The sequence below is a fragment of the Brachypodium distachyon genome, chromosome 3 (assembly GCF_000005505.3).
Source record: "Brachypodium distachyon strain Bd21 chromosome 3, Brachypodium_distachyon_v3.0, whole genome shotgun sequence".
Taxonomy (NCBI): domain Eukaryota; kingdom Viridiplantae; phylum Streptophyta; class Magnoliopsida; order Poales; family Poaceae; genus Brachypodium; species Brachypodium distachyon.
In genome coordinates this window covers 41,275,353-41,298,878 of record NC_016133.3, presented here as the reverse complement: position 1 = coordinate 41,298,878, position 23,526 = coordinate 41,275,353, and the positions used below count along the sequence as shown (strand labels likewise).

The window sequence follows — 23,526 nt, the reverse complement described above, 5'->3', positions numbered from 1 at the left end:
TGTGTGTATGGAGAAAATACTGGAATTTATAAAGTTGTTGCAGACAGAGATGATACAGGGAGCAAAAGTTTTGCACAAGGTATTCAACATGTACCAGTGCTGGAGACCTCTAACAAAATGGGAGTAAAAAAAGGCCAACACCACTCAATTGAATATGAACAGCATATGCTTTGTGATATAGCAATATTTTCTCACCGACAGGAATAGTTTTACAACACATCTGGGAAGATGCCAAAGGCACCAAGAACTTCAAGGCTTTTAGTCTGTCTACAAAATCTGGACGTCTACCCCTATGTCCTGCCAAAAAACTAGATGCAGCTGCTCATGATGCTGGAATTGTTCGGTAGTATGAATATCTCAACCATCACGGACCACAAACACCCTTACGCAGTGATCAGCTCCACATGAAGCCAGCTCAAGTGCTGATTTCTCATCAGAAGAGTCGTGTTTCTGCCACCGCAAACGGTGTACGGTTGACACATGACACAACAAAGGATCAAACCGAAGAATACATGCGACGCTGAGTGGAGATGGATCTGAGCTACTGTCAGAAGCACTTCTTCCCCCCGAAATACTCCAGAGCTCAATTAGTCCGTTATCCATGCCGACAGCAATAATACCAGCATTCCGAGCACGATCACAGCCTGTCCAGGCCAGTGCTGTGACACTGTCACAGAACTGTGGCAATGTTATGAGCAGCTTGACTGAAGATGCATCTTGAACACGCCATATCTTCACAGTCTTGTCCCTTGATCCAGTAGCAAATTCGTAACCAAATGGGTTCCATGAGCATGCCCATATAATTCTTTTGTGTGCTTCATGCTTCGTAACCAGATGATGCTGTGCTCCTTCATCTAAGAGTTACACGAGTGGAACGACACCAACAATTGCAGAGCGTGAGCACTTGATCCAACACAGCTGAGAAGGCAACTAATTATATGAAACTACAGGACCATAAGAAAAAAATTCTCACCAGTTTTCTTAATCGAAAAGACAGACAGGTGACGGTCCCTTGATACACTCAGAAGAAAAGCATTGTCAGAAGAAAACTCCATTTGTGTAACTGTCAGATTGTGAGACTGCAAGCGGCCGACGGCTTTCCACGTTCCAACCTCCCAGAGCCAGATCTCAGCAACTGGTGCTGATTGAGCCTGCAAGAGTAAATCCTCATCAGAACTCCCTGTCTCCGTAGCAAAACATACACATGTTCTGCATCAGCTAATGCTAGATGACGATGCACAAGCACAAGAATATTTTCCTGCTGCACAGCTAAAATGCTTGATGGTTCTCAGAAGTAAAAAAGGCTCCCGGAATCAGTGGCGGATCTAGAAATTGGATTAAAGGGGGGCTAATCCTATGCATATTGTGTAGGGGGCTAATTAAGCATATTTATCATGTTTTAGTCTTAATCTTTCATACAAACCATGTGAATATAAGGAGATGATGCTGGACTGGACCGGTGCTGCAGCCCCGGCAGCCCTGGTCCTGGATCCGCCCCTGCCTATGTGCATTCACCCATTCCTGGAGTTTTTATGAAAATGCAAACCAAGCATATGTTTGCAGATTTACATTTGAGCATCTAGCTGGAGCGTACGTGCTCTGAACTAGAATAATCAACGTAAAGTGATTATGCTGTAATGGTTATGTCTGGATGAACTCAATTGATATTGGATATCATACATGAATTTCAGCCACAGCAAGAAAACAAGCAGTAATACCTTGCACGATGATGCAACGAGCTTCCCTGCTTGATCACAGCAGATGGAGAATAGTTCGTTACCATGCCCATAGAGTTTGTGAGATTCAGGCCATAAGGTATTCCATGCTAGTTGGTCCTCCACAGGAGGCTCAGTAAACACAGTTGGCACAGCATCAGGAATCGTCTCCATGGAATCAGGACCATCATTGGAAGCACTGCTCGGGGATTCCTTTCCCCCTGAATACACCATCAAATACAAAAGTATCACTCAAATGAAAAAATAATACAGTAGTTATGACAAGCTGAGAGTAGTTATTGCCCAACGTTCAGGGGATTTTTACCATGTGTGTATATAGGTTTCTGTGAAAGCCCAAGAGCAGACATATTTGCTCCAAGCACTTGCACATCATCAAAATCCTCATTGTTGGGTTTCAACAAAGTTGCTTCCTGAAGGGTTCTCAGGAACGATAAAGTAGCTTCAAAGACTCTAGAGACCTTTTCATCAGCCCCACAAACAAATCGGTGGTTCCCTGTGCCTTGAATGAATGCCACACAGTTAATATCATGCCCATGAATTTGTGGACGAGCAATTTCACGCCAACAGGTCACATCTCCTGGGTTGACATGACTTCTCCAAGGAGCAAATATGCGTGCCGTCTGCATAATAATAAACATTCATGCAAAGGAGGATTAGCAAGTAGAACAAGAAAGTAACAACCAATCGAAGATTGATTCTATAAGATTGGATCGAAACTGAAATAAGTACAAGAACTTGCCTGGTCATGACTAACTGTTAGCAAATATTCGCCAGATCTGGACCATGTTAAGTCAGAAACTGGTGCAAAATGACCAGATGGGACAATCTGAGGCAGCCAATTTTCGGACTCCAGGCCAACATCCCTCCACATATGAAAAAATCCACCATAGCCATGTGCAAGAATAGATTTGCCATCAGGTTCCCAATGGCCACCATAAAATCCAAGTGCCGAGTGACTTAACTCACCAACAGTCACTGAATTTATCCAAAGACCGGTATTTTTCTCTGGCCTCCATATCATCATCATCTTGTCCATAGATGCAGATAATATGCTCATAGGCTGATGAGCTTCATCACCAAGCAAGAGCGTAGGAGGCTGCCACTCTACAGAATATACCCAATCCTCATGCCCAACAAGAAGAGACTCTAACGATACTTGGCAACTTGTATCACCAACCACAAATAGAGGACCTTCAATGTAGGAAGCCATCCCAATATTTTCCTTCCTTGACTGAAGCGTGGAGCCAGAAGAAACATCATCTGACGTCATCTTCCATATCCGAATAGTTTTGTCCTGAGACGAGCTTACGAGAAAAAGGCTATGCTTTCCGCTGCCAGTCATCACTGGTAGAGAAAAGTCTAAACTTCTAATCCAATCAGAATGGCCCTTAAGCTCACAGGCTTTAATGAACTACACATAAAAAAAATACTAGTCAGGGCAAGAAATGCAAGAAGGGATAGCAATGGAGGGAATAAAAACTCGTACAAACCTTGCCTGACAGATCCCCACAATAAATGTGGACCTTATGATCTAAACCTCCCATTGCTAAAATCAGACGGCCTCCCTGTTCAGTCAACACCGCTAATGAAAGTGAAACCATTGGTTTTAAACCAACAGAAAGAGAATGCAAACATGACACATTGCAGCTGCCTGCAGAAGAGAAACCAAATAACTTAACTGGGATGACAGTACACATTTTCTAAAGCTTTGAGTTCATGCGAGTTAATAGAATTTGTCTTATAAATTTTGTTTTAGACTAACTTAAAGATCAATGCTGCTCTTCAAGACAACCAAGAAGAATAGGTTCCGTATGCAAAGTATCAAAATGCTATATAAATCATCTTACCACCTGCAGTGGGCTCAACTGTCATTTCCCATATAACCACCATACCATCTGAGGAGGTGGAAGCAAAAATTGAAACCGTATCCGACACCATCCTTCCAGCAAGACAGGTCACTCCTTTCTTATGCATCGTTGGCAATTGCAAAGCATGAGACCACTGCAAAGCAGATAAAAAAAAAGAAAAATTAAACTACTTGGTCAACCTGACCGAGATAAACAGTTTGTCATTTTCCCAGCAAGCATGTAAAAGCATAACCAGAGAAAGTTTTCAATTTCAAGATAATGCAGTGAAGGCCTCAAATTGAATTTCGACGACAAGAAAAACAAAAAGGTGAAACAGAAGAAAAAAATACCTCTCTTTTACCAGAACCAATCTTCCATGCCATAATAGCACCATCAGAACTTCCGGACAATAGATAGTGTGTCTCCTTGCCGCGAACTGCAAAGGTGCAAATAAAACAAAATAACAGCCAACAGTTCAGCACTCGGGACCTAATGGTCAGAGCCCTTTTTATTTTAACAAACGCTTATTTTCTTTGATCTAGACTAGTGCCACATATCTACAGCTTACTACCTGAAATAATTCATGGAACAGTACAAGCATACAGCTAGCTCCTTGCAAGTCACAATACAAAAACAGACGATTGTTTCAGTATGATTGTCTAACTTTTTTTTGAAGGGGATTTCAGTTCTCCGAGCTAAGCATTTCAGTTCAGATACGAGAGAGCGAGGGCTAAAGGGATCCCAAAAAAAGGATAGAAATCGTGCGGAAAAGAGGCACACCTTGGAGTACATCCTTCTTGCTCGGCAGCCACAGAGTGCAGTTCACCGCCGCCTTGTGCCCAGGAAGCGTCGTCACGATCTCCCCTCTCTGTACCGGCAACAAACACGAATGGATACCAATTGGATCAAACAAGCACCCAAATGAACACCTAAAAAATTGACAAAACAAAGAGAAGAGCACATCGACGGACCGAGGGGGAGAAGAGGGCGACGGCGTTCTGTGCGCCGAAGGCGACGAGGCCGCACGCGCCCCACGAGACGTTGTTCACCACGCGGTTGCATCCGGCGCCTATGAATACCCTCTCCGCGACCACTTCCCCGCGAGCTCCGGCGAGCTCCCCGTCCGCCGGCGACATCGCGACGGCGAAGCAAAGCAGGGCTGTAGCTTAGGGTTCTTCAGGGTTTGGTTGGTTGGTTACTGCTGGGTCGAAGTGGCTCAGCCTCGCTGGGCTTTAGTTCAGTCCTGGTCCAGGCCCAGCCCAAGTCCAGCCTAGAATCATTTCGTTCTCCAATTTTAAAGGTTGTTTCGTGGGTCTGATCTTGTTTGTCCCTCCCAAGGCCCATGTATGCCTTGTCTACAGACATGGCTGGAGCTTTCCAGATAGAGCTCGGCTCGAGCTTTCCATCAGTCTAAGAATTTGAAACTGTAACTTACTCATGTGGTTTGAGGTTGTTGCTTTCCAATTTCTTGTCATTCAGCTTTAGTTGCTGCTGGAGCCTGGAAAATCCCTGCAACGCAGTAGCAAAAGGTATATGTACCTGAATATATAGTTGGACAAAGTATGTATGTATAACAGGGAAGTCATTACTTGTGTATATGGGAAAAATAGTGTGATTTGTAAAGTTGTTGCAGGCAGAGATGATACTTCATGCATGGAGCAAATTTGTGCACAAGGTATTCAACATGTACCACTGCTGGTGCTCCAACGAAATGGGAGTGAAAAGCCAACACCGCTCAATTGAATATGAACAGCACATGCTATAGCAATATTTTGTCACAAACAGGAATAGTTTTACAATACATCTCAGAAGATGCCAACGGCACCTAGAACTTCATGGCATTGTGTCTACTGAATCTGGACTGCGAATAAAAGTAGATGCAGATGCTCATAATCCTGGAACTGCTTTGGTAGTCTGAATATCTCAACCATCACTGACAGCAAGACACCCGAATTGACGGGAAAGTAAGAAAGTTAGAGAGCTGCATCAAAGCCGCATGCTTTGGCCGCGAGCGTATACACGCCGGACATGTCTGGATTTCGAGGGTAGGGATAGGGAACCCTGACTTGGCTGAAGAATTCCAGTTTAAGAATTTAAATGACCATGTCTTCCTCTCTAACCAAGTAGACGCAGCTGTCCTCGACGCCGAGCTCGGAGGCGGGGAGCGACGCGGCGAAGCGCGAGGGGCCGAGCAGCAGCACCCGGCCGTCGAGCTTCCACACCATGGTCCACTCCCGCTTGAAGAAATCCATCCTCCACAGGCTCTGCATCTGGTACCCCTCGGCTGGCAGAGGATAGTACTGGATGAAGAGCAGCAGCTCATCCTGCCGGCCGGCGGCGCCGACCGAGCCCACGAGGTGCTGCGGCGCCTGCTCCAGCGGGAACCCGCCGGCGAGGCGGATCTTCCCGTGCTCGACGGCCGTGAATCGCGGCTCCGGGCAGAACTCGAGGCACATGAGCTCCATCCGCACGAGCTCCGTCGGCGACAGCGAGAAGTAGAAGTCCCCGTGCGCGGCCGCGACGCTCCGGACCTGGAACCCCGGCCGCTTCTCGAAGCTGTAGACGTGGCCGTGCCACTGCTGTTGGTGGCGGCGGCCGTCGACGCGGCAGTACCCGATCGCCGGCGAGTCCAGGGCGACGCAGCCGTGGGAAGTGGGCTTGTCGTGGGAGAGCAGGCACTTGCAGTTCTTGGGCAGGTCGGCGGCGAGGCGCGGGAGGTCGACCCTGGCCCGCGCCACGGGGTCCCAGAGCGCCGCCTGCAGGGAGACCGGGTCGACGACGAGCAGCCAGCAGTGCTGCGTCGCCCAGCACCGCGCCTTCCGTGTGCCGGTCCTGCTTCCTTTGGCTACGATCTGCTCGAACGCCGCATGAAATGATTGGGTTCTGCTGCCGCCGCCGCCGCCGCCAGGGCAGACAGACTCTAGCTCTGCTATCAAACCTTCCATCCTCGTGTTTCTGCAGGTAGATTCGATCAAGATTCAAGAGATTGCTTCAGGCGCCGAAGTGTATATATATGGCGAAGGCGCGACCGGTGAAAGAGTCCAATTCCGTCTCCGAGTCAACTCGGTAACCGCGTGCCCGGCTGGTTTGGCCCAGAGGCCCACCGGACGAGGCTGACGGGCCAGCTTTCGCCCTGGAGAAAGAGGTGATTTTGGGCTTACGATGGGCCTGGACAAAACTAGTAAATCCTCGAGTGGCTTTAACCCGGCGGTCACCAAACCCTGAACACTCGTCGAGGTGAGAAGCGCCGCAGAATTCCTTTCCAGCCCAGCGGTACGCACCAGAGAGGACCAAGTGAGCAACTTATGGACCTGCTTCGAGCTCACTGAAATCTGAGAAATCATGGTCGATTCTGTGGAAAACTAAGGTAAAAAAAAAAACCTTCAAGGCTCGTGTGTATCGTTAAAAATATATATATATATATATGGAAAGTCAGACCTATCTGGAGAATGTCTATTTCAAGACGGCGAACGAATGGCTCTTCTCTCATGTTCGTCTTAGGGCTTTCACAATGTGTCAAAGTCAAATTTACCACATTCGTTCAGTGTAGCACCGGTGCTAAATGTTTCTTTCCTCTCTAGAAATGTGTAAGGGTGGGACCCACCTGAGAATAAACAACTCCAAGTTTGCAACAACCCCTCTCCACTTTCCCATCTTTCTCAATCTCAGCCGACAGTTTTTCCATATCCTCACCCGCATGCTTTTATCCCCATCTTACTAATCTACATCTCGATACCTCATCGACTCCCAATTATTCGACTCCAAATCACAAGGAAGCATCAAGGAAAATCAAGCGCATACCAGGCCGTCCAGCACCGCGTGGCGACCTCTTCGTCCCGATCTGATGCTCCCTGCTCCCCCGTCTCCATCTACTCTACGAGCTCAACATCCAAAGCTGCTACTCCATGCATCTCATCCTTGAAAGTATAAATCCATATCCTTTACGATGTTTCTCATTTCAGCGTCTAGCGGTGATGCTGTTCTAGCACTTTCCCGGCGTCCATCTATTCTGCTCGGTCTCGGGCATATCCGCTATGGTTTCATGGCACGCGAGGTGGAAGACAGAGAGCCAACTGATCGTATATTTTATTCTCTCGACGAATTTGGCACAGGAGCAGCTACTTGCTCCGGTTCCACAAATCTTCGTTTTGGCATTGCCTCCACGATGGAGACTTGCGATGCCAAAAGCCAAAGACAATTTGGCACCTCAATTTGGCACACATTGTGGAGGCCCTTGGTTCTCATCTTCTACGGTTCTTCTGATTTCTCCACTAAATCTTGTAACCGAGAGACTAGATTATGTGTCGATCAGTTGGTAATCAGAGCCCTTCATTCCCAGGGAATCTCGCTGGAATACATGCAAGGGTATGACAAAAGACGACCGAGGATTATTTTGCATAAAGTCAATTTTGTTTCAAAACAATTTTCAAAACTCTTGTTACAATTATACTTTTCTGATCAAAATAGTTTTTGCCACACGGAATCCACCATGCCACAAATACGAGCTAAACTAATTTTCAATTTTGGAATGTTTAATAAAAATAAATACTCCCTCCGATCCAAATTAGTTGTCACAGCTTTGGGTAGATACACGTGTATATAAACGTGTTTCAGTGTGTTTGACAAAGCTGGGACAAATAATTTGGATCCAAGGAAGTATCTTAATGGCATTTGTTGTGTTGAAAAGACTTTTGTTGATATTTTCTTGAATTTGCAGAAAGATTTAAATTTTCAGGACTTTGTTTGATTTTTTCCTCGCCATGGTTGAATTTTCAACAAAAGAGTGGATTAAGATGATATCCAAAATTATATAACATGGCTGGGAGATCCGTACAAGTTCAATATATTGCTATTTTCAACAAATTTAGTGTTCGATATCTACTGCTGCAACAAATTTGCAAGTTTTAGTGGTCCAGATAGAAAGTTTGCAAGTTTTGCAGCGGATACGTCGCCTACTTGTGCTTCCAATAAATTTGTCCGTCTTACAAAAAAATGTAGAACATTATAAACACAGGTAAATTCAAGAAATCACTACCGGTTACTGATTCACTACCCCTATCATCTTATTATACATAAAAAATTTCTACAGATTTAGTGTTTGATATCTACTGCTGCAACAAAAGCAGCTCTCATCAGGTTGAGTAATCAGACATGGCAAAGGAGCAGTTCGAAGAGCCGCCCATCGGCAGCACGCTCCGAGCCGGCGATCGCAGCCGCCGCTCGCCGGCAACGGCATCAGGCGCCGCTGCCGCACCGCCGCAGCCCTGCCCCTTCCCCTCGTCGCCGGCGGCGCCGTCGGGCGGCCGCCTGACCTCCTTGAGCAGCGCGACGACGTCCTTCATCGCCGGCCGGTCGTCGGCGCGGTGGCCGACGCAGAGCATGGCCACGGCGAACACCTGCAGCATCTCCTGCACCTCCGGCTCCGGCTTGCCGCGCAGCCGCGGGTCCAGGAGCTCCCGCTTCCCCTGCGCGTGGTCCCGCACCCACTGCACCAGGTGGGCCCCGCCCGGCAGCGTCGGGTCCAGCGGGTGCCGCCCCGTCAGCATCTCCAGCACCACCACCCCGTAGCTGTACACGTCGCTCTTCTCCGTGATCCTCTGCATGCTCGCGTACTCTGCTCCCCCAAAACAAGAACAGAAATCAGAACAAGAATTCTTAAGCTTCACAAGAAGTTACTAACTGCTGTATTAGTTAAGAATTGATATTTACCTGGAGCGATGTAGCCGTATGATCCGGCGATGCGGTGCTTGGAGGTGTCGAGCTTGGCGGAGGCGCCGGGCAGGACGGCGCCGGAGAGGACGCGGGCGAGGCCGAAGTCGGCGAGGTAAGGCTCGTTGCCGGCGCCGAGCAGGACGTTCATGGCCTTGATGTCGCCGTGCAAGATGGCGGGGAGACAATCATGGTGGAGGTAAGCCACGGCGTGCCCCACGCCGAGCGCCACCTCGTAGCGCGCGTCCCAGTCCGCGGCGCCACCGCCGCCTCCCTTAACCACGGCGGCCCCTCGGTGGAGGAAGCCGCTGAGGCTGCCGTTTGGGAGATACGCGTAGAAGAGCAGCTTCGTGCTCCGGTTGGCCGCCCACCCGAGCAGCCTGACGATGTTCCGGTGCCGGATCGAGCCGAGCGCCGAGATCTCGTTCGCAAACGCGCCGTCGGAGGACGCCGACCACATCTTCTTCACGGCCAGCGGGTCCCCGTTGGGGAGCACCACGCGGTACACCACGCCCGAGCTCCCCGTGCCGATCACGTTCGCGGGCGTCAGGCTCCGCGCCACCTCGTCCACCGAGAAGTCCAGCTTCTGGTAAAGGGTCACCTCCCACGGCTCTCCGCCATGGGCGCGGCCTTCTTCCTCGAAGCTCCTGCGGCGGGAGCGCGCGAGCACGTACGTGGCGGCTACCAGCAGGAACGCGCTCACGGCCACGAGGATCGTCATGCCGAGCTTCAGCGCCGACATGGCCGCCGCGCGCCGGGAGGACGCGCTCTGGCTCTCGCCGTCGCCCCCGCCGACCACGACCAGGTGGTCGTTCCCCGCGATGTTGCTGAGCGGAAGCTTCTGGAAGAAGGGCGTGTCGGGGAGCTCCCCGGAGAACGCGTTGAACGAGACGTTCAGCGTGACGAGGTTCTCCAGCGCCGCGAGCGCCGCGAGCGCGCCGGAGAGCTGGTTGTAGGACACGTCGAGTGACGCGAGCTTGTCAAGGCCCCCAAACTGCGACGGGATTTCCCCTGTGAGCCGGTTGCAGCTGAGATTCAGCGAAATCTCCAAGAACGGGAGCGTGCCGAGCTCCGGCGGGATGCCGCCGGACAGCGCGTTATCGCCCAAATCCAGCAGCTGCAGCTTCTCGCAGGAACCGAGCTCCGGCGGGATGCCACCGGAGATCCGGTTCTTGCCCAGGCTAAGCTTGGTCAGCTCCGGCAGCCGCCCAATGCCGGGGCCGAGAACCCCCGCGAGCCGGTTATCGGAGACATCCACGAACTGAAGCCTCTTGGGGAGCTCGTCCGGCATTGCGCCTGACAAGGCATTGGAATGCAAATCAACGAACTCGAGGTTATCGCACCCGGCGATCGCCGACGGCACAGGCCCTTCGAGCCGATTACTCCCAAGGTCGAGGAAATTGAGGCTCTTTAGCTTTCCGATCTCTGGCGGGATGGTTCCCGAGAGGCGGTTCTCGTTTAGCCGGAGCCGGTAGAGATTCGTGCAGTTGCCGATCTCCGGGGGGATGATCCCGGAGAGCTCGTTGCTCAGCAGCAGGAGCTTGGTGAGGTTCTGCAGCGCGAAAAGCTCTCTGGGCACGGGGCCCGTGAGGTTGTTGTAGGAGAGGTCCAGCGACTGCAGGCCCTCGCACTGGGCCAGGCCCGGCGGCACGCGGCCCGTGAGCCGGTTCTGCCACGCGTAGAAGAGCGTGAGGTTGCGCAGCCGCGGGAAGTCCATGGCGCCGATGTCCCCGGACAGCTCGTTGTTGTCCACCTCGACGTCCGTGAGCGCCGTGCAGTTGGAGAGCTCGGCGGGGATGGCGCCCGTCAGCTTGTTCGTGCTCAGCTGCAGCTGCTGGAGCTTCGGGAGCGCGCCGAAGGTGCTCGGGATCGGGCCCGTGAGGGCGTTCAGCGAGAGGTCGATGAGCACGAGCTCCTTGCAGTTCCCGATCTCTGGCGGGATGTGGCCTACGAGGTTGTTCTGCCATAGGAGCACGTTCTGGAGCTTTGTTAGCTGGCCAAGCTCCGGCGGGATGCCGCCGGTGAGGGCGTTCTGGTAGAGGTAGAGGCTGGTGAGCTCGGTGCAGTTGCCGATGGTTGCAGGGATCGGGCCGGAGAGCGTGGTGGTGTAGATGGCGAGGGTCTGGAGCTTCCCCAGCTGCCCGATCGTGTCCGGGAGGCTCCCCGACATGCCGGTCTCGGCGAGGCCGAGCATGGTGAGGTCGCTGCACTGTCCGATCTCCGCCGGCAAAGGGCCTTTCAAAGCCGGGTTCCCGCCGGCGCGAAGCACCTGCAGCTTCTTCAACCTCCCGATGCTGGCAGGAATCGTGCCGCCCAGCTCGTTGTCGTAGAGCGTGAGGTGCGTGAGCGCCGTGAGGTTGCCGATATCGGCAGGGATGGCGCCGGTAAGAGAGTTGGTGTGCAATGCCAGTGACCGGAGCTTCGTGAGCCGGCAGAGCGACGCCGGGATCGCGCCCGTGAGGCTGTTCCCGCTGAGGTCGAGGGTGCTCAGCGCCGCGAAGCGCTCGCCGAGCTCGGCGGGGATCGCGCCGGTCAGGTTGACATTGGAGAGCGCCAGTGTCTGTAGTGACGCCGCGAGCGGCCGGAGCATGGACGCCGGCACGGCGCCCCCGAGGTCCACGGAGGTGAGGGACAGCGACACGACCTTGCCGCTCGCGTCGCACCCGACGCCGAGCCACCGGCATGGGCTCACATCCGACGAGCTCCATGACCCCAGAACGCCCGAGCTGCCGTTCGTCGACAGCGAGCGCTTCCATCGGAGCAGCGCCTCGCCCTGCTCGTTGGCGCAGAGAGCCAACGGCAGGACGCACGCTAGGAGGAGAAGGTGCCACGTGGCGATGGCGCCACGTAACCTGGGAGGAGGCATTGGAGGCGCCGGCCGGGCGCTCGTGGAGAGTGAGGGAGGTCGGGGATGTGAGGAAGACTTGGTGGTGGCGCCTCTTATTCTTATGGCGTTGGGATTTCAGATTAATGTAGTGTACTGGCCGAGTGGGAAGGAAACCCCGGGATTTGTTTATAAAGCGCAAAGGTTCTGTGCTTGGGAGATCTGGATCCAAATGAACAAACCAACCATAGTATAGGTTAATAAGCTATGCTTTTTTTTTCTGTAGGATATTCTTTTTAATTTTAAAAACAGATTTGATTTGATGCAGTGTCCAAGTGTTTAAGTGAGTGTGTCTGTGTGTGTGAGTGGTTAATCAGTGTGCTATATTTTCATGCTACAAAAAGGAAACGTAAATGTTCTTGGAGTTTTGGATGAGGAAGGAATATGAGCATTAGTTTAAGCAAATGAGAAGATGGAAGGAACATGCCATCATTTGGAAATGCTTATCGGTTAATGGCCCCTACCTCTAGTTGATTCACTGATTGAATTGTTAATGCGGTTTAGGAGGTGGGTGAGTGAGGGAGAACATCTCTTGATCTACCTCGGGTTCTGGGAAAATGCTTTTGTAATTCCCTCGGTAATCTAACTTTAATCTGCTGTCAAGTACGGTTGTTCTAGGGCCTGTGAAAGTTTGTTCTTTTGTACTGCACTGATGCAGGGAGAACAGCAGAACAGCAGCAGCTGCATGCCTGCTGCCGGTGTTTGTTTACTATTCCTTTGACATGCTCTGCTCTGAGTCTTACCTTCTCAATGTTTCTGCTGGTCTGCAGATTGCAGTGATTCCAATTCAGAGCTTCTTTTGCAGGAAAATTATATTAAAAATACACTGTCTGTCTTGTTCTTTTGTACTGCACTGATGCAGGGAGTATTTGTTTTACAGCGACCGTAGTGTAATCAAATTGCTTACCAAACTGTAAAACTTAAATCTTTCCTCAAGGTCGGTGAAAACTACTCTTGAGTAAAATGTATTTGAATCATGTTTAATGAAATGCCAGTATTTTCTTGACTGTCTTTCTGCTGTCCTATGATTTTACTTCTGGCAGATTCAGAAGTCTCAATCCTTACAAAAAAATGATGCAGCAGTAGTACAGCGATGCAGGTGGAACATGCTCTGCGCTCTTGGTAGTCTAACCTCGTTGGGAGCTGGGACATGCAGTATGATCTGGTTAGCAAAAAAACAAAAGGCCAATCTCATATCTTCCCTGCAGGCTGCAGCATTCCTCATTTCCTCTTCTTCTCCTGCAGCTTTCTGATGTCTGCAAAAAACTTGCAGCAGACACTGCAAACAAATATACTGCCCTTCCTGTCATGCTGCTCTCTCTGTAGTATTTTCTACAGCATCTTATACAGAATTTTTTTAACCTGCTAATTGTGCTCTTCCACAGTTCCACATGGGCAAAGAATACAGCTGTACAAGCCATCAGTTAATTAAAATTTTCACCAGCATTTATTCAAAGGATTGGTTAAATTACTCTTTCTGCAGCTTCCATATGGTACTATTTTGCGAATATCGGAGCGCATGTTCGCATCACATGCCTAACTTTCTGAAGAAACCGAAAAGAGGACAGTAAGAATACAATATCCCGAAAAAACTCTTACTGTTGCCTGTGAACTCATCATAGGCATCAGCAGATAGATTGTTTTCTAGGGTTAAACAAAAATGAGCAGGTGAGGTAGAATAATCAGCGAATCTTAGGCTGCACATGGCCAGTAAAAGGTTAGTGTATGAGCATAGATAAAATACTAGCAAGGAGGCAAAACGCTGGAAAGTAACCGAAAAGAACATACGCAGATGAAAAAAATTACAACTTTTGGCAAGAACATCTACTGAACTACATATATGTCTTTGAGTAGAAGAGACTCTGTCTGAGAAATAATACCATGTCAAGATAACTATTTGTGTTATGCTACATAATGAAATATATGCATTTTCAGAGGTGTTACTATTACTGCTAGTTGAATGAAGAGAATTGAACCCAAAATTTCTGAATTAGCTCTGTGTTGGTTACGGCATCCATTTGGTCAATGCCATCCATCCAACAGCAAGTAGGTAACAACACCACAAGAGCATGAAGAAACCCCTTTGACATGCAGTAGGTAAAACAAGTATTAGGTTAGTTAAACATGCAACCACATGATCGAGGACGAGAAGACATGTTAGGAGACATGCTTGCTAGGTGTCACACATGGCTCACACTGTTAAGGATGCATGGAAGCATCATGGGAAGTAATTTGAGTTCAGATCCCATCGAGCTCAAGGTGACAACATGGTGCACATGGTTAAGTTTTAGGCGGGCGGCTTATCGCAGGTTTAATTAAGATAAAACCTGTACCTTGTTCTAGCTGTGATGCATCTTCTTTTACATCTCATTCTTCCGTTAGTTCCCTGACACCAGAGCATTTTCCAGGCCTAGTTGCAGCCAAGATCTGATCTCGAATTGGCTTTAAAAAAATTACAGAACATGGTCCATTGAACTTTACGTGCTTGGATAGATCCAATCAGAGAATTTATGCAGGTACATTGTCAAAAGCTAACCATGATTGTTTTGTTATTACATTTACCGAATGTGACTCCTGCCAGTTCAGAACATTCTGCTGCAGAAACCACGGTACTTAGCATAGTTAAACAATGATGCAGAAAGGATAAAAGTTTCGGAGTCATTAACACACTTCTGCAACTTGTTGTCTCCAATAGATGTGCAGACTGCAGAACAACAGTGCTGTCAAAAGACAACACTCAACACTTGCTTGTGCTAATTACTTTTTACCAGATCCAGTTACTTTTAGCTTCAGTTAGCAACACAACCATCTACAAGCAGTAAACTATTGCAGCAGATGGACATGCACTAGAGTTAGACATGCAAAGTTTTATAGCTTAGCAACAATATCAAAGGTAAATGAGCTAACTGTTATAGTACTTTTTTACCCCTAGTGACTTATGTAAAGATAAGAACATTCTATGGACAGCAAAATGCATCAGCTAAAGATAGCTGCAGAAAGGTAAAGGAGTAGAATAAATAGTCACTTCGTGCTTCCAAAGTGCAATGCCTAAAGTGCTAGTAGAGTTAGCCACCCAAGGTTCTAGCCTAACCAATACTGGAGCCAAATTACTGAGTTTGAGGGCCTCTGTCTGCCTCAGAGTCGATCAAATGATAGTTTCCCGTGATTTGCAGCCTTCACTTTCGGCCAAGACAAGGTAAAAAAGAGGTCAGATTGATGAAATTGGCAGTAAAATATTTGGCAAGATTGTACATGGCTTATGAACTTTGACACTGATTTTGGAGATTAATTCGGAGCTCTGCAACATTACAGAGCAAAGGGGTCTAGTTGGGCCACATGTTAATCAGTAAAAGCCAAAGTTTAAGGATCAAATGACCTCTTAAAACAAATTTTCTTGTGTGACCTTTTTTTGGAGTTCTCCACGTGTTATGTCATTGAGTAGCCGCAAAGCGGATTAGGAGATAATCATGCCCACTTCATTACCCCACAAATCACCATAATTTTGCATGAGCAATCTCAAACGCATATATATCTTATTCACATAAATGCAAAAATATAATTAAAATCGAATAATAAGAAGGGCATGCATGGAGCTCAAATCGGCAGGAGCTGGTGCATGTGTTCATCAGCAAGATGTGGACTGCCGGCCACACCACCATGGTGGTTCACTCGGCACTACTCCATGTTTCTTTCCCTATAAAACTTGGCAAAAAGACTGTATCGTCGTGCACTTTGGAGCGGAAACAACAAAGGGTCACATCCACATCGATCTCTGCATTGAAGCTTACTCACCATAATGTTAAGATACCTGAAAATGTGTATAGATTACAGTGTGATGTTTTCAGGCTGTTCATGGGGGTCACCTCAGTGTCCCCTGGGCGCAAGACCTAGTGGTTGGAAACAATATCTGCCTCCCTAATTTCAGGATACTGTTCTCCTAATTAACACTACACATCACTGTCGTCTATCTTTATTCTTCCATAAGCATTTTTATATAGATGATGCATGGCCATTAGCAAGCAAACAAACAAATGCATATCAAAGCAACTCTATATGAGTATGTGTGAAAGATTTTGCAGGTATTTGAAAAAAAGGAAATTTTTAAATTGCATGCCGCTTTGACCAAGTGTGCATGCATGTATGCATGCTTGCAATATGAGTGGAGCAATCAGAGGACAAAAATACATTTCTTGTTGATTTGATTACCAACTCTATGATTGTGCCGTCTGCCTTGGATATATGTTCTTCAAATAATTACATGGAATTTTTGGACTTTGTCATCCCGTCAGCAAAAATCATGGATTAGAAATATGATTGATTGATTGGGCCTGCAGTTGGGTTTGTATATGCGTATCTCTGCAGGCGTGCTGGGTTTGCATTCCGGTCAGCATCCTTATGATGTCCATAATTAGGTTCGATATATATGACCCAATTCTTTTGCACGGGCACACTTTGATGCCTCCAAATTAAAAAAACTTAGCTGGATTCCGATGGCTACTTCTGCACTCGTGTGACCTTATCATCTGTGGTTAAGTATGCAAACTGGAAATCATATTAAGCATTCAGAGGTGTTGATTTGTTCAGGCTTGGAGAACTTAGATGGGTGGTTGACTTATTATTAGGCAACCACACCTTAGGCAAATTCCATTATCTGACAGCCGGGTTCCTTGACTCCTTGTCGCATAGAATAAAAAAAATGTGGCAAAATTCCGCTAGAAGAAAAATGTGGCAAAATTTCCTTATTCATTAGTCATAGCTGTATTCGAGCGAGAAAATCTCATTTCTCAGTCGACTGCAGCAACTAGCAAGGGTCAGCATCATGTTAATCATTCCGATCATGATCATTTTTTTTTGCGCTGTGTTTTGACGTTTCTAGTTAAATGGGCTTTCGGTACACTGGTGGTATATAACCGGGCTTCTATTCTAATGGGCCTTTCTTTTATTAATAAACAGGTCTTTCTTTACAACAAGGGAGACCTGCACACCTTTTTCCATATTGGCTAACTGAAAAATGCGAGTTGGTAACTGAAAATTTGCTACTCCATTTAGCAAAAATGTTTTTTTAACTACGCACGGGTCGCACGCTATATTTGCGAACAAAGAGAGCAATCCAGAAACTTAACAACTCGAAGCCCAGGTCTGTAGATATTGCGATTGGATGGGAAGATTTGATGGTAGTACTGTACTTCAATGATAAAACAACTTTTAAGGTGTCAAAGCCTCAAATGTCAGCAAATTTCTTGTCACAACTCACAAGGATGAAGCGTTCGTTCTCGTGGTTCCAAGACGAGAATTAATCATAGAGGCAGTATGCAGCAGTAGCCAGTAGCAGCGCACATGCATATTATTGGGCTAAGCTTAAGCTCTCCTTAAGCAAATTAACAAAGATGTTGAAACAATTGAAAGGAAACAAGCCAAGAGGCAGAGCAGTACTACGGTCAAGCTTTCCCCTCCGGGGACGGTGATACGGCGGCCCAGAACTCTTGGTCCAGCTGCAGCGCCGCCATGTGGTCGGGCGCCAGCGTGACCTCCGCATCCATGCTGCCACCCCCTTCCCGGCCAGGGTACAGCGACGTCTTCCCGTCAACCTTATTGGCCCTGCCGCTCTGCACCGCCAACGGCTTCCCCAACCCAAAGTCGCAGCCGTACATGTCGAACCGCGGCGAGCTCCCCATCAGCGTCGCGCAAGGGTCGAACCAGCCCATGTTGTACATCACCGGCTTCTCCGCCCACGCCGCCGCGAGCGCCCTGGCGGCCGCGTCCGTCTGCGCCGCCACCGCGCGCCCCACGGCGGCCGCCGCCCACCCGTGCCCGCCGCGCGCCAGCAGCTCCTTCGCGCGCGCCGGCTCCGTGCTCACTGAGCAGACGACGTTGCCGAAGTACTCCGCGGGGAGCGCCGGCCGGAGCCGCCCGCGGTTGTCGCAGGCCGCGTTGCACACCGTCTGTTTCTCCGGCGCCAGCCGCCGGGCGCGGGTGATGCACCGCCAGAGAAGCGATGTCAGCGCCTGGAACCGCGTTAGTGCGGCTGCGCCTGCCGCGTCCCCAGCGGCCAGGAGCTCTTGCCGGGCGCGCTCCTTGAGCTCCGCCAGCGAATCCGCCGAGAAGTGGACCATGAGATCGCACAGTGGTGGCGGCGGCGGCCTTTCGATGAGCTCTGCCACGTCGACGCACGGCAGCACGAATGGCGCCGCGGGTCCACCGTCAGGGGACCAGCGCTCGAACATGGGGCGCCGGCGGGACGACACGTGGCTGGACCTGGACCCGGAGCGCGCGACCTCGGCCCACGCGTTGAGGAAGTTCCAGAAGGCGGTGCCGTCAGAGAGCGCGTGGTTAGACGCGAAGCCGAGGACGACGGCACCATCGGCGAGCTCGGTGACCTGGGCGACGAAGAGCGGGAGGTCGTGGCCGTCGTAGTTGACGGCGCCGTCGAGCGGGAACAAGGACTGGACGACGGCCGGGACGTCGGCGACGGAGACGCCGTCGGCAACGGCGTGGACGATCTCGACGCCTTGTCCGCCGCAGTCGACGGAGACCGAGCAGCCGACGACGGCGCCGTCGCCGTCGAGGTGCTTATCCGTGACGAAGCGGCCGGCTACGGGGTAGTAGTCCGCCAGCGTGGCGGCGAGGACGGCGGCGAGGCGTTGGACGAGGTCAGCGGTGGAGAGCGCGGCGGCGGGCGGTGGGAAGAGGAGGCCCTTCTGGATGTAGTTTGCGGAGAACATGGCGACGTCCCAGGTGGTCAGCGGGATGCGCTCGCGCGGCCGGGCCGGCGGCTTCACCGTTCGCCTCGACACGATGCGCACCATTGCCGACGGCGTGCTCCTCCCATCCATTCCTCTCTCTCTTTCTCTCTCGACAAACAGTGACATCTTTGCAGCGGCTCCATTTGAGCATTCACCACCTGATATTCTACTGGGTTTACACGAGGAGAACACGTGGGGAGGTTGGTGTTGATTCGGCCTTTCGAAAAACGACGAGTTGCATTGGGTTTTACGGATTGATAGTATACATTTGTCGAGCTACAGTATTCCTTGCAGTGCAGTGTTTCTGCTAGACTGCTACAGAATTCGATCTCCCGTGATCTTGATTATTCTTGCATTGCAGTTGCTTCCAACGCAATGTTGGTCGGCGCAGGAAGTGGCCACTGTCGGCGCACAAAGTCGGGTTCAGATTTCAGAATGCTCTGCAGTTATGTTACTGTGTGCATGTTTTGCCTCTTAAATTCAGCTATCCAAATTCTTCTGCACGCACACTTTGATGCATCCAAATTCAGTAAACCTAGCTGGATTGCGAAGGCGACTTCTGCACACGTGCGACCTATCATCCGTGGTTACAACTTACAAAGATACTGTATATAGCACTTGTTAAGTCTCCAAAGTGCAAACTGAAAATCATACGAAGCATTCAGAAACAGAGGAGTTGATCTGTTCATTTTCTGGCATCTGGGCCAGAGAACTTGTAAGAAACCACAACTTAGGCAAGTTCATTTTCTGGCATCTGGGCCCATTGTTGCATGAAATCAAAACAAATGTGGCGAAATTCAGGTTAGCAGAAAATATGGCGAAATTTCTTTATTCCTTGAAAAAGGAAATAAGGGAGCGTAAATTTATGGGCCTTACGTGGGCTTTCTTTTTTCTACAGGCCTTAATTCTTAACAACTCGAAGAAGCCTAGACTCTTAAGGCCTGTAGATCCACCTGCAGTCGCTGGCCCTGTAAACGCTCAACGGCTCCGTGGTCTCGACGTAGGCAAACACCCCGCCGTGTCCCCCGCTGGGGCCGATCACCACTCCACGCTTCTTCCCGCTGATCCGCACCACGCCGCACTGCAGCTGCTTCCGCTTCCTCCTTCCGCCGCCGCCGCCGCCGCCGCCGCTCACCTTGTTCCCGCACAGCACCCAGCGCCGGTTCTCGCTGGCTCTCGTCAGCACGTAGTCGCCGTAGACGAACCGGGGCCGCGTGAGCTGCTGCCGCAGGCCCCGCGCGACGTGCACCTCCACGTTGTACCGCCGGCTCCAGCTCCGCTCCTCCCTCCCGCTGCCTTCCAGGACCCACACCTCGATCTTCTCCAGCGCCGGCGAGCCGTTGCTGACGGCGACGCCGAGCGCGCCGCGAAGCTCCGTGAGGTGGCACTTGGGCCCGGCCAACGCTAGCCCCGGAGGCGGCTTGACAGGCGCGAACCGCCCGCCTTCTTCTTCTTCCTCGAGATCGAGCGACGCGATCTTCTCGTCGTTGGTGACCCAGTAAGCCACGCCGCCGACGCTGACGACGCCGGCGTCGAGGCTGCAGGTGGTGGCGTGGGGGACCGACACGTCACGCCATGACGTGTCCCCGAGGGTGAACACCTGGACGGCGTCGAACCGGCCGTTGCGGTCCATGTAGCAGGGGACGTGGACGACCTGGTACCGCCCCGTAGTGGCGTGGTACGCGAAGCTGTAGGCCTGGTGCTTGGAGGTCACCGTGGACCAGCTGCCCCAGTAGTAGCGGGTGCGGCGGATCAGCTGGTCTGAGCACGGCGGCAGCGGCAGCGGCAGCGTCTCGCCCGTGGCCGGGTTGGCCAGCGTGATGGCGCCGCCGGCCTCGGCGTCGTCGCAGAGGCAGAGCAGGCCGTTGCGGGTGCCCACGATGCTCATGCCCTTGTACCGCTCGCCGAACGTGCCGCCGCGGCCGCCGGCCCAGAGGTCGCGGCAGCGGGCGCGAGGACGAGAGGACACGTCGCCTTCGAGGACGCAGGCAGAGCGCTTGCCCGTCTGGAAGAGGAGCGCCGGGCGGCTCCGCTTCTCCGGCGTGCGCTCGTCCACGACCTCGCGCCAGAGACGGCACACGAGGCGCAGACGGCGCCGGGCGCTCGGAGGGAGCCGGAGCAGGATCTGCTCCAGGACGTCGCAGGCCGCGGGGAAGTCCCAGCCCGGCTGGTCCATGGCGATCTTCCAGCCACAGCTTTGCGCGACCGGCCGTTTCGCCGTTGGATCTGTGCAACCGCTACAATATGGAAACCGGGTCCGTGTTGTAATTCGTTTTATCAAGCTGCTGCGATTCCGGTTATTTTACACGGTCCGTGTTGTAATTCGTTCACAAGGGTTGTCTTGGTGTTATTGTAGTTTGAACTTATTTTGGTCATTGGCTCAAAACAGAACCCGACCCCGTGGACTAAACCAAGGGGATCAATGCGGTACAATTTTTGTACTCCCTAAAAGTTATTTGGATGGATATGTGCCCATGTACGCAAGTACATAATGTGTTTCATGAGTATTATTCGAGTATCTGGATTTAACATATCTATTTTCCCTTGACCAGTATAGAAGTGGTGCATAAAAATATCAGCTTTCAGAGCCTTCTTGGCAATATGTGCATAAAAAAGTTTTTTTTTACACAAGCATGAAAAGTTTGATGATACATTTATGGATAAATCATGAAGACCACCATCAGAGATCCATCAATCCAACAAGAACACTCAGAAATCGAAGTGAGGAGGCTGGAGAAGAAACAGGGGTTTCTAGAGGCTTGTCGAACACACACACACACCCCTCACAGTTCTGCTCTCTGTTTATTTTTACAATATTACAATTTACAAATAGGACCCTAGTATTTCTTACTCACACCTACAAGTCCCTCCAACACTCCCCCTCAAGATGAGGCAAAAATATCAATAAGCCTCATCGTGTCACAAGCATGGGACACAACGCTGACACCCTTAGTTAAAATATCAGCAAGTTGATCAGATAACCTGACATAAGATATTTGGAACATCCCTTCATCTAATTTCTCTTTAATAAAATGTTGTCTATCTCAATATGTTTAGTCCGATCATGATGAACGGGATTATTCACTATGTTGATGGTAGCTTGATTATCACAATATAGTTGAATAGGTGCACCATTAAGTAGTCGAAGCTCTGAGAGTAGTATCCTTAACCACATTAGTTCACACAAGCCTGATGCCATTGATCTAAATTCAGCCTCTGCTGTTGATCTTGCAACCACATTTTGTTTTTTACTTCTCCAGCAAACAAGATTGCCCCTAACAAATACACAATACCCAGATGTAGACTTTCTATCATCTAGATTACCAGCCCAGTCGGCATCAGTAAAACCTTCTATCTCCAAGTTTCCATGATTAGAAAATAAAATCCCCTTTCCCGGGCAGCCTTTGAGATACTGCAGTATCCTACTTACTGCGTCCATATGACTAGCTCGGGGATCATGCATATACCTATTAACCACGCTCACGGCATATGCAATATCAGGCCTAGTATGCGATAGATAAATTAGGCGCCCAACCAATCTTTGATACCTATGTTTATCAACCGGTTCACCTGAGTCAGCCTTTAGGTGATGATTCTGCTCAATAGGTGTGCTGTCAGCTTTGCAATCTAACATTCTAGTTTCTGTAAGCAAATCAAGTACATACTTTCTTTGTGAGAGGTAGATACCTTGTGCACCATAGGCTACCTCAATACTGAGGAAATAATGGAGATATCCCAAGTCCTTGACTTGAAATGAGCTTGCTAGAGCCTTCTTCAACCGCGCTGTCTCCTCATCAACATTGCCTGTTATCACAATATCGTCAACATACACAATAAGTATAGCAATTTTCCCTTGAACATATTTGAAGAATAAAGTATGATCTGCATTGCTTTGTTGATAATCCCAAGAGCAGATTTCCTTCCGAAGTTTACCAAACCAGGTCCTCGGCGACTGTTTTAACCCATACAATGATTTCTTCAATCTACATACTTTATCCTTAGTTTCATTAGTATTAAACCTAGGAGGAATCTCCATATAAACTTTCTCTTCCAGTTCCCCATGCAGAAATGCATTTTTCACATCCAATTGGAGCAATTCCCACTTCAGATTTGCAGCTACTGAAATTAAAGTCCTGATAGTGTTCATCTTTGCAACAGGTGCAAACGTCTCATCGTAGTCTATTCCATATGTCTGGCTATACCCTTTGGCTACCAATCTAGCCTTGTATCTCTCTACCTTTCCATCAACCGTGTGTTTTATGGTGAACACCCATTTGCACCCCACTACTTTCTTATTTGGAGGAAGTGTACTTAACTCCCATGTATTATTTTTATCGAGGGCAGTCATCTCCTCTATCATTGCTGCCCTCCATGCTGGATATTTCTTTGCTTCTTGCCAATCACGTGGCACAGGAACAGAGGAATCCAATGCAGCTATAAATGATTTATATAATGGCCCAATAGATGAATAAGAAGTACGGCCAAAAATTTTATATTGATCCAATTTAGAGGGCAGTTTACCAGCATTGGACCGAGATGCTTTTCTAAGAGCTATGGGTACATCTAGATCATCATAAGGAGGAGGATTACCACTGCTCGAAGATGAT

At 49.8% G+C, this 23,526-nt stretch overlaps 3 protein-coding genes across 4 annotated transcripts; all 3 read right to left on the bottom strand.

Annotated features, from left to right (window-relative positions):
- Nucleotides 1-20: 20 nt before the first annotated feature.
- On the bottom strand, nucleotides 21-4,781 carry LOC100829620 (elongator complex protein 2). Of its 2 annotated transcripts, none has more exons than XM_003574643.3 (10): nucleotides 4,555-4,781; nucleotides 4,364-4,451; nucleotides 3,934-4,019; nucleotides 3,584-3,737; nucleotides 3,227-3,387; nucleotides 2,476-3,147; nucleotides 2,041-2,356; nucleotides 1,719-1,936; nucleotides 974-1,151; nucleotides 21-854 (listed from the first exon to the last, which is right to left on the bottom strand). In XM_003574643.3, exons 1-10 carry the CDS (start codon nucleotides 4,717-4,719, stop codon nucleotides 358-360), a joined length of 2,535 nt encoding a protein of 844 aa, XP_003574691.1. In that variant the 5' UTR covers nucleotides 4,720-4,781; the 3' UTR covers nucleotides 21-357. The 2 variants fall into 2 exon arrangements, with proteins under 2 accessions (XP_003574691.1, XP_010235249.1); XM_010236947.2 differs by having other exon boundaries at nucleotides 3,587-3,737.
- A 3,710-nt stretch (nucleotides 4,782-8,491) lies between these two features.
- LOC100823273 (LRR receptor-like serine/threonine-protein kinase) lies at nucleotides 8,492-12,362 on the bottom strand. Its single transcript, XM_003572284.3, has 2 exons — nucleotides 9,293-12,362; nucleotides 8,492-9,197 (listed from the first exon to the last, which is right to left on the bottom strand). Exons 1-2 carry the CDS (start codon nucleotides 12,156-12,158, stop codon nucleotides 8,716-8,718), a joined length of 3,348 nt encoding a protein of 1,115 aa, XP_003572332.1. The 5' UTR covers nucleotides 12,159-12,362; the 3' UTR covers nucleotides 8,492-8,715.
- A 5,000-nt stretch (nucleotides 12,363-17,362) lies between these two features.
- On the bottom strand, nucleotides 17,363-19,385 carry LOC104584238 (uncharacterized acetyltransferase At3g50280). The gene has a single exon (XM_014900872.2). It carries the CDS (start codon nucleotides 19,043-19,045, stop codon nucleotides 17,615-17,617), a length of 1,431 nt encoding a protein of 476 aa, XP_014756358.2. The 5' UTR covers nucleotides 19,046-19,385; the 3' UTR covers nucleotides 17,363-17,614.
- Nucleotides 19,386-23,526: the final 4,141 nt, after the last annotated feature.

Coding starts and splice junctions, on each gene's coding strand:
- LOC100829620 (XM_003574643.3), bottom strand. CDS start 4,719: ATGTCGCCGGCGGACGGGGAGCTCGCCGGAGCTCGCGGGGAAGTGGTC. Junction 4,452..4,554: donor TCGCCCTCTTCTCCCCCTCG/GTCCGTCGATGT, acceptor TTGCCGGTACAG/AGAGGGGAGATCGTGACGAC. Junction 2,357..2,475: donor TAACAGTTAGTCATGACCAG/GCAAGTTCTTGT, acceptor ATTATTATGCAG/ACGGCACGCATATTTGCTCC.
- LOC100823273 (XM_003572284.3), bottom strand. CDS start 12,158: ATGCCTCCTCCCAGGTTACGTGGCGCCATCGCCACGTGGCACCTTCTC. Junction 9,198..9,292: donor ATACGGCTACATCGCTCCAG/GTAAATATCAAT, acceptor TTGGGGGAGCAG/AGTACGCGAGCATGCAGAGG.
- LOC104584238 (XM_014900872.2), bottom strand. CDS start 19,045: ATGTCACTGTTTGTCGAGAGAGAAAGAGAGAGAGGAATGGATGGGAGG.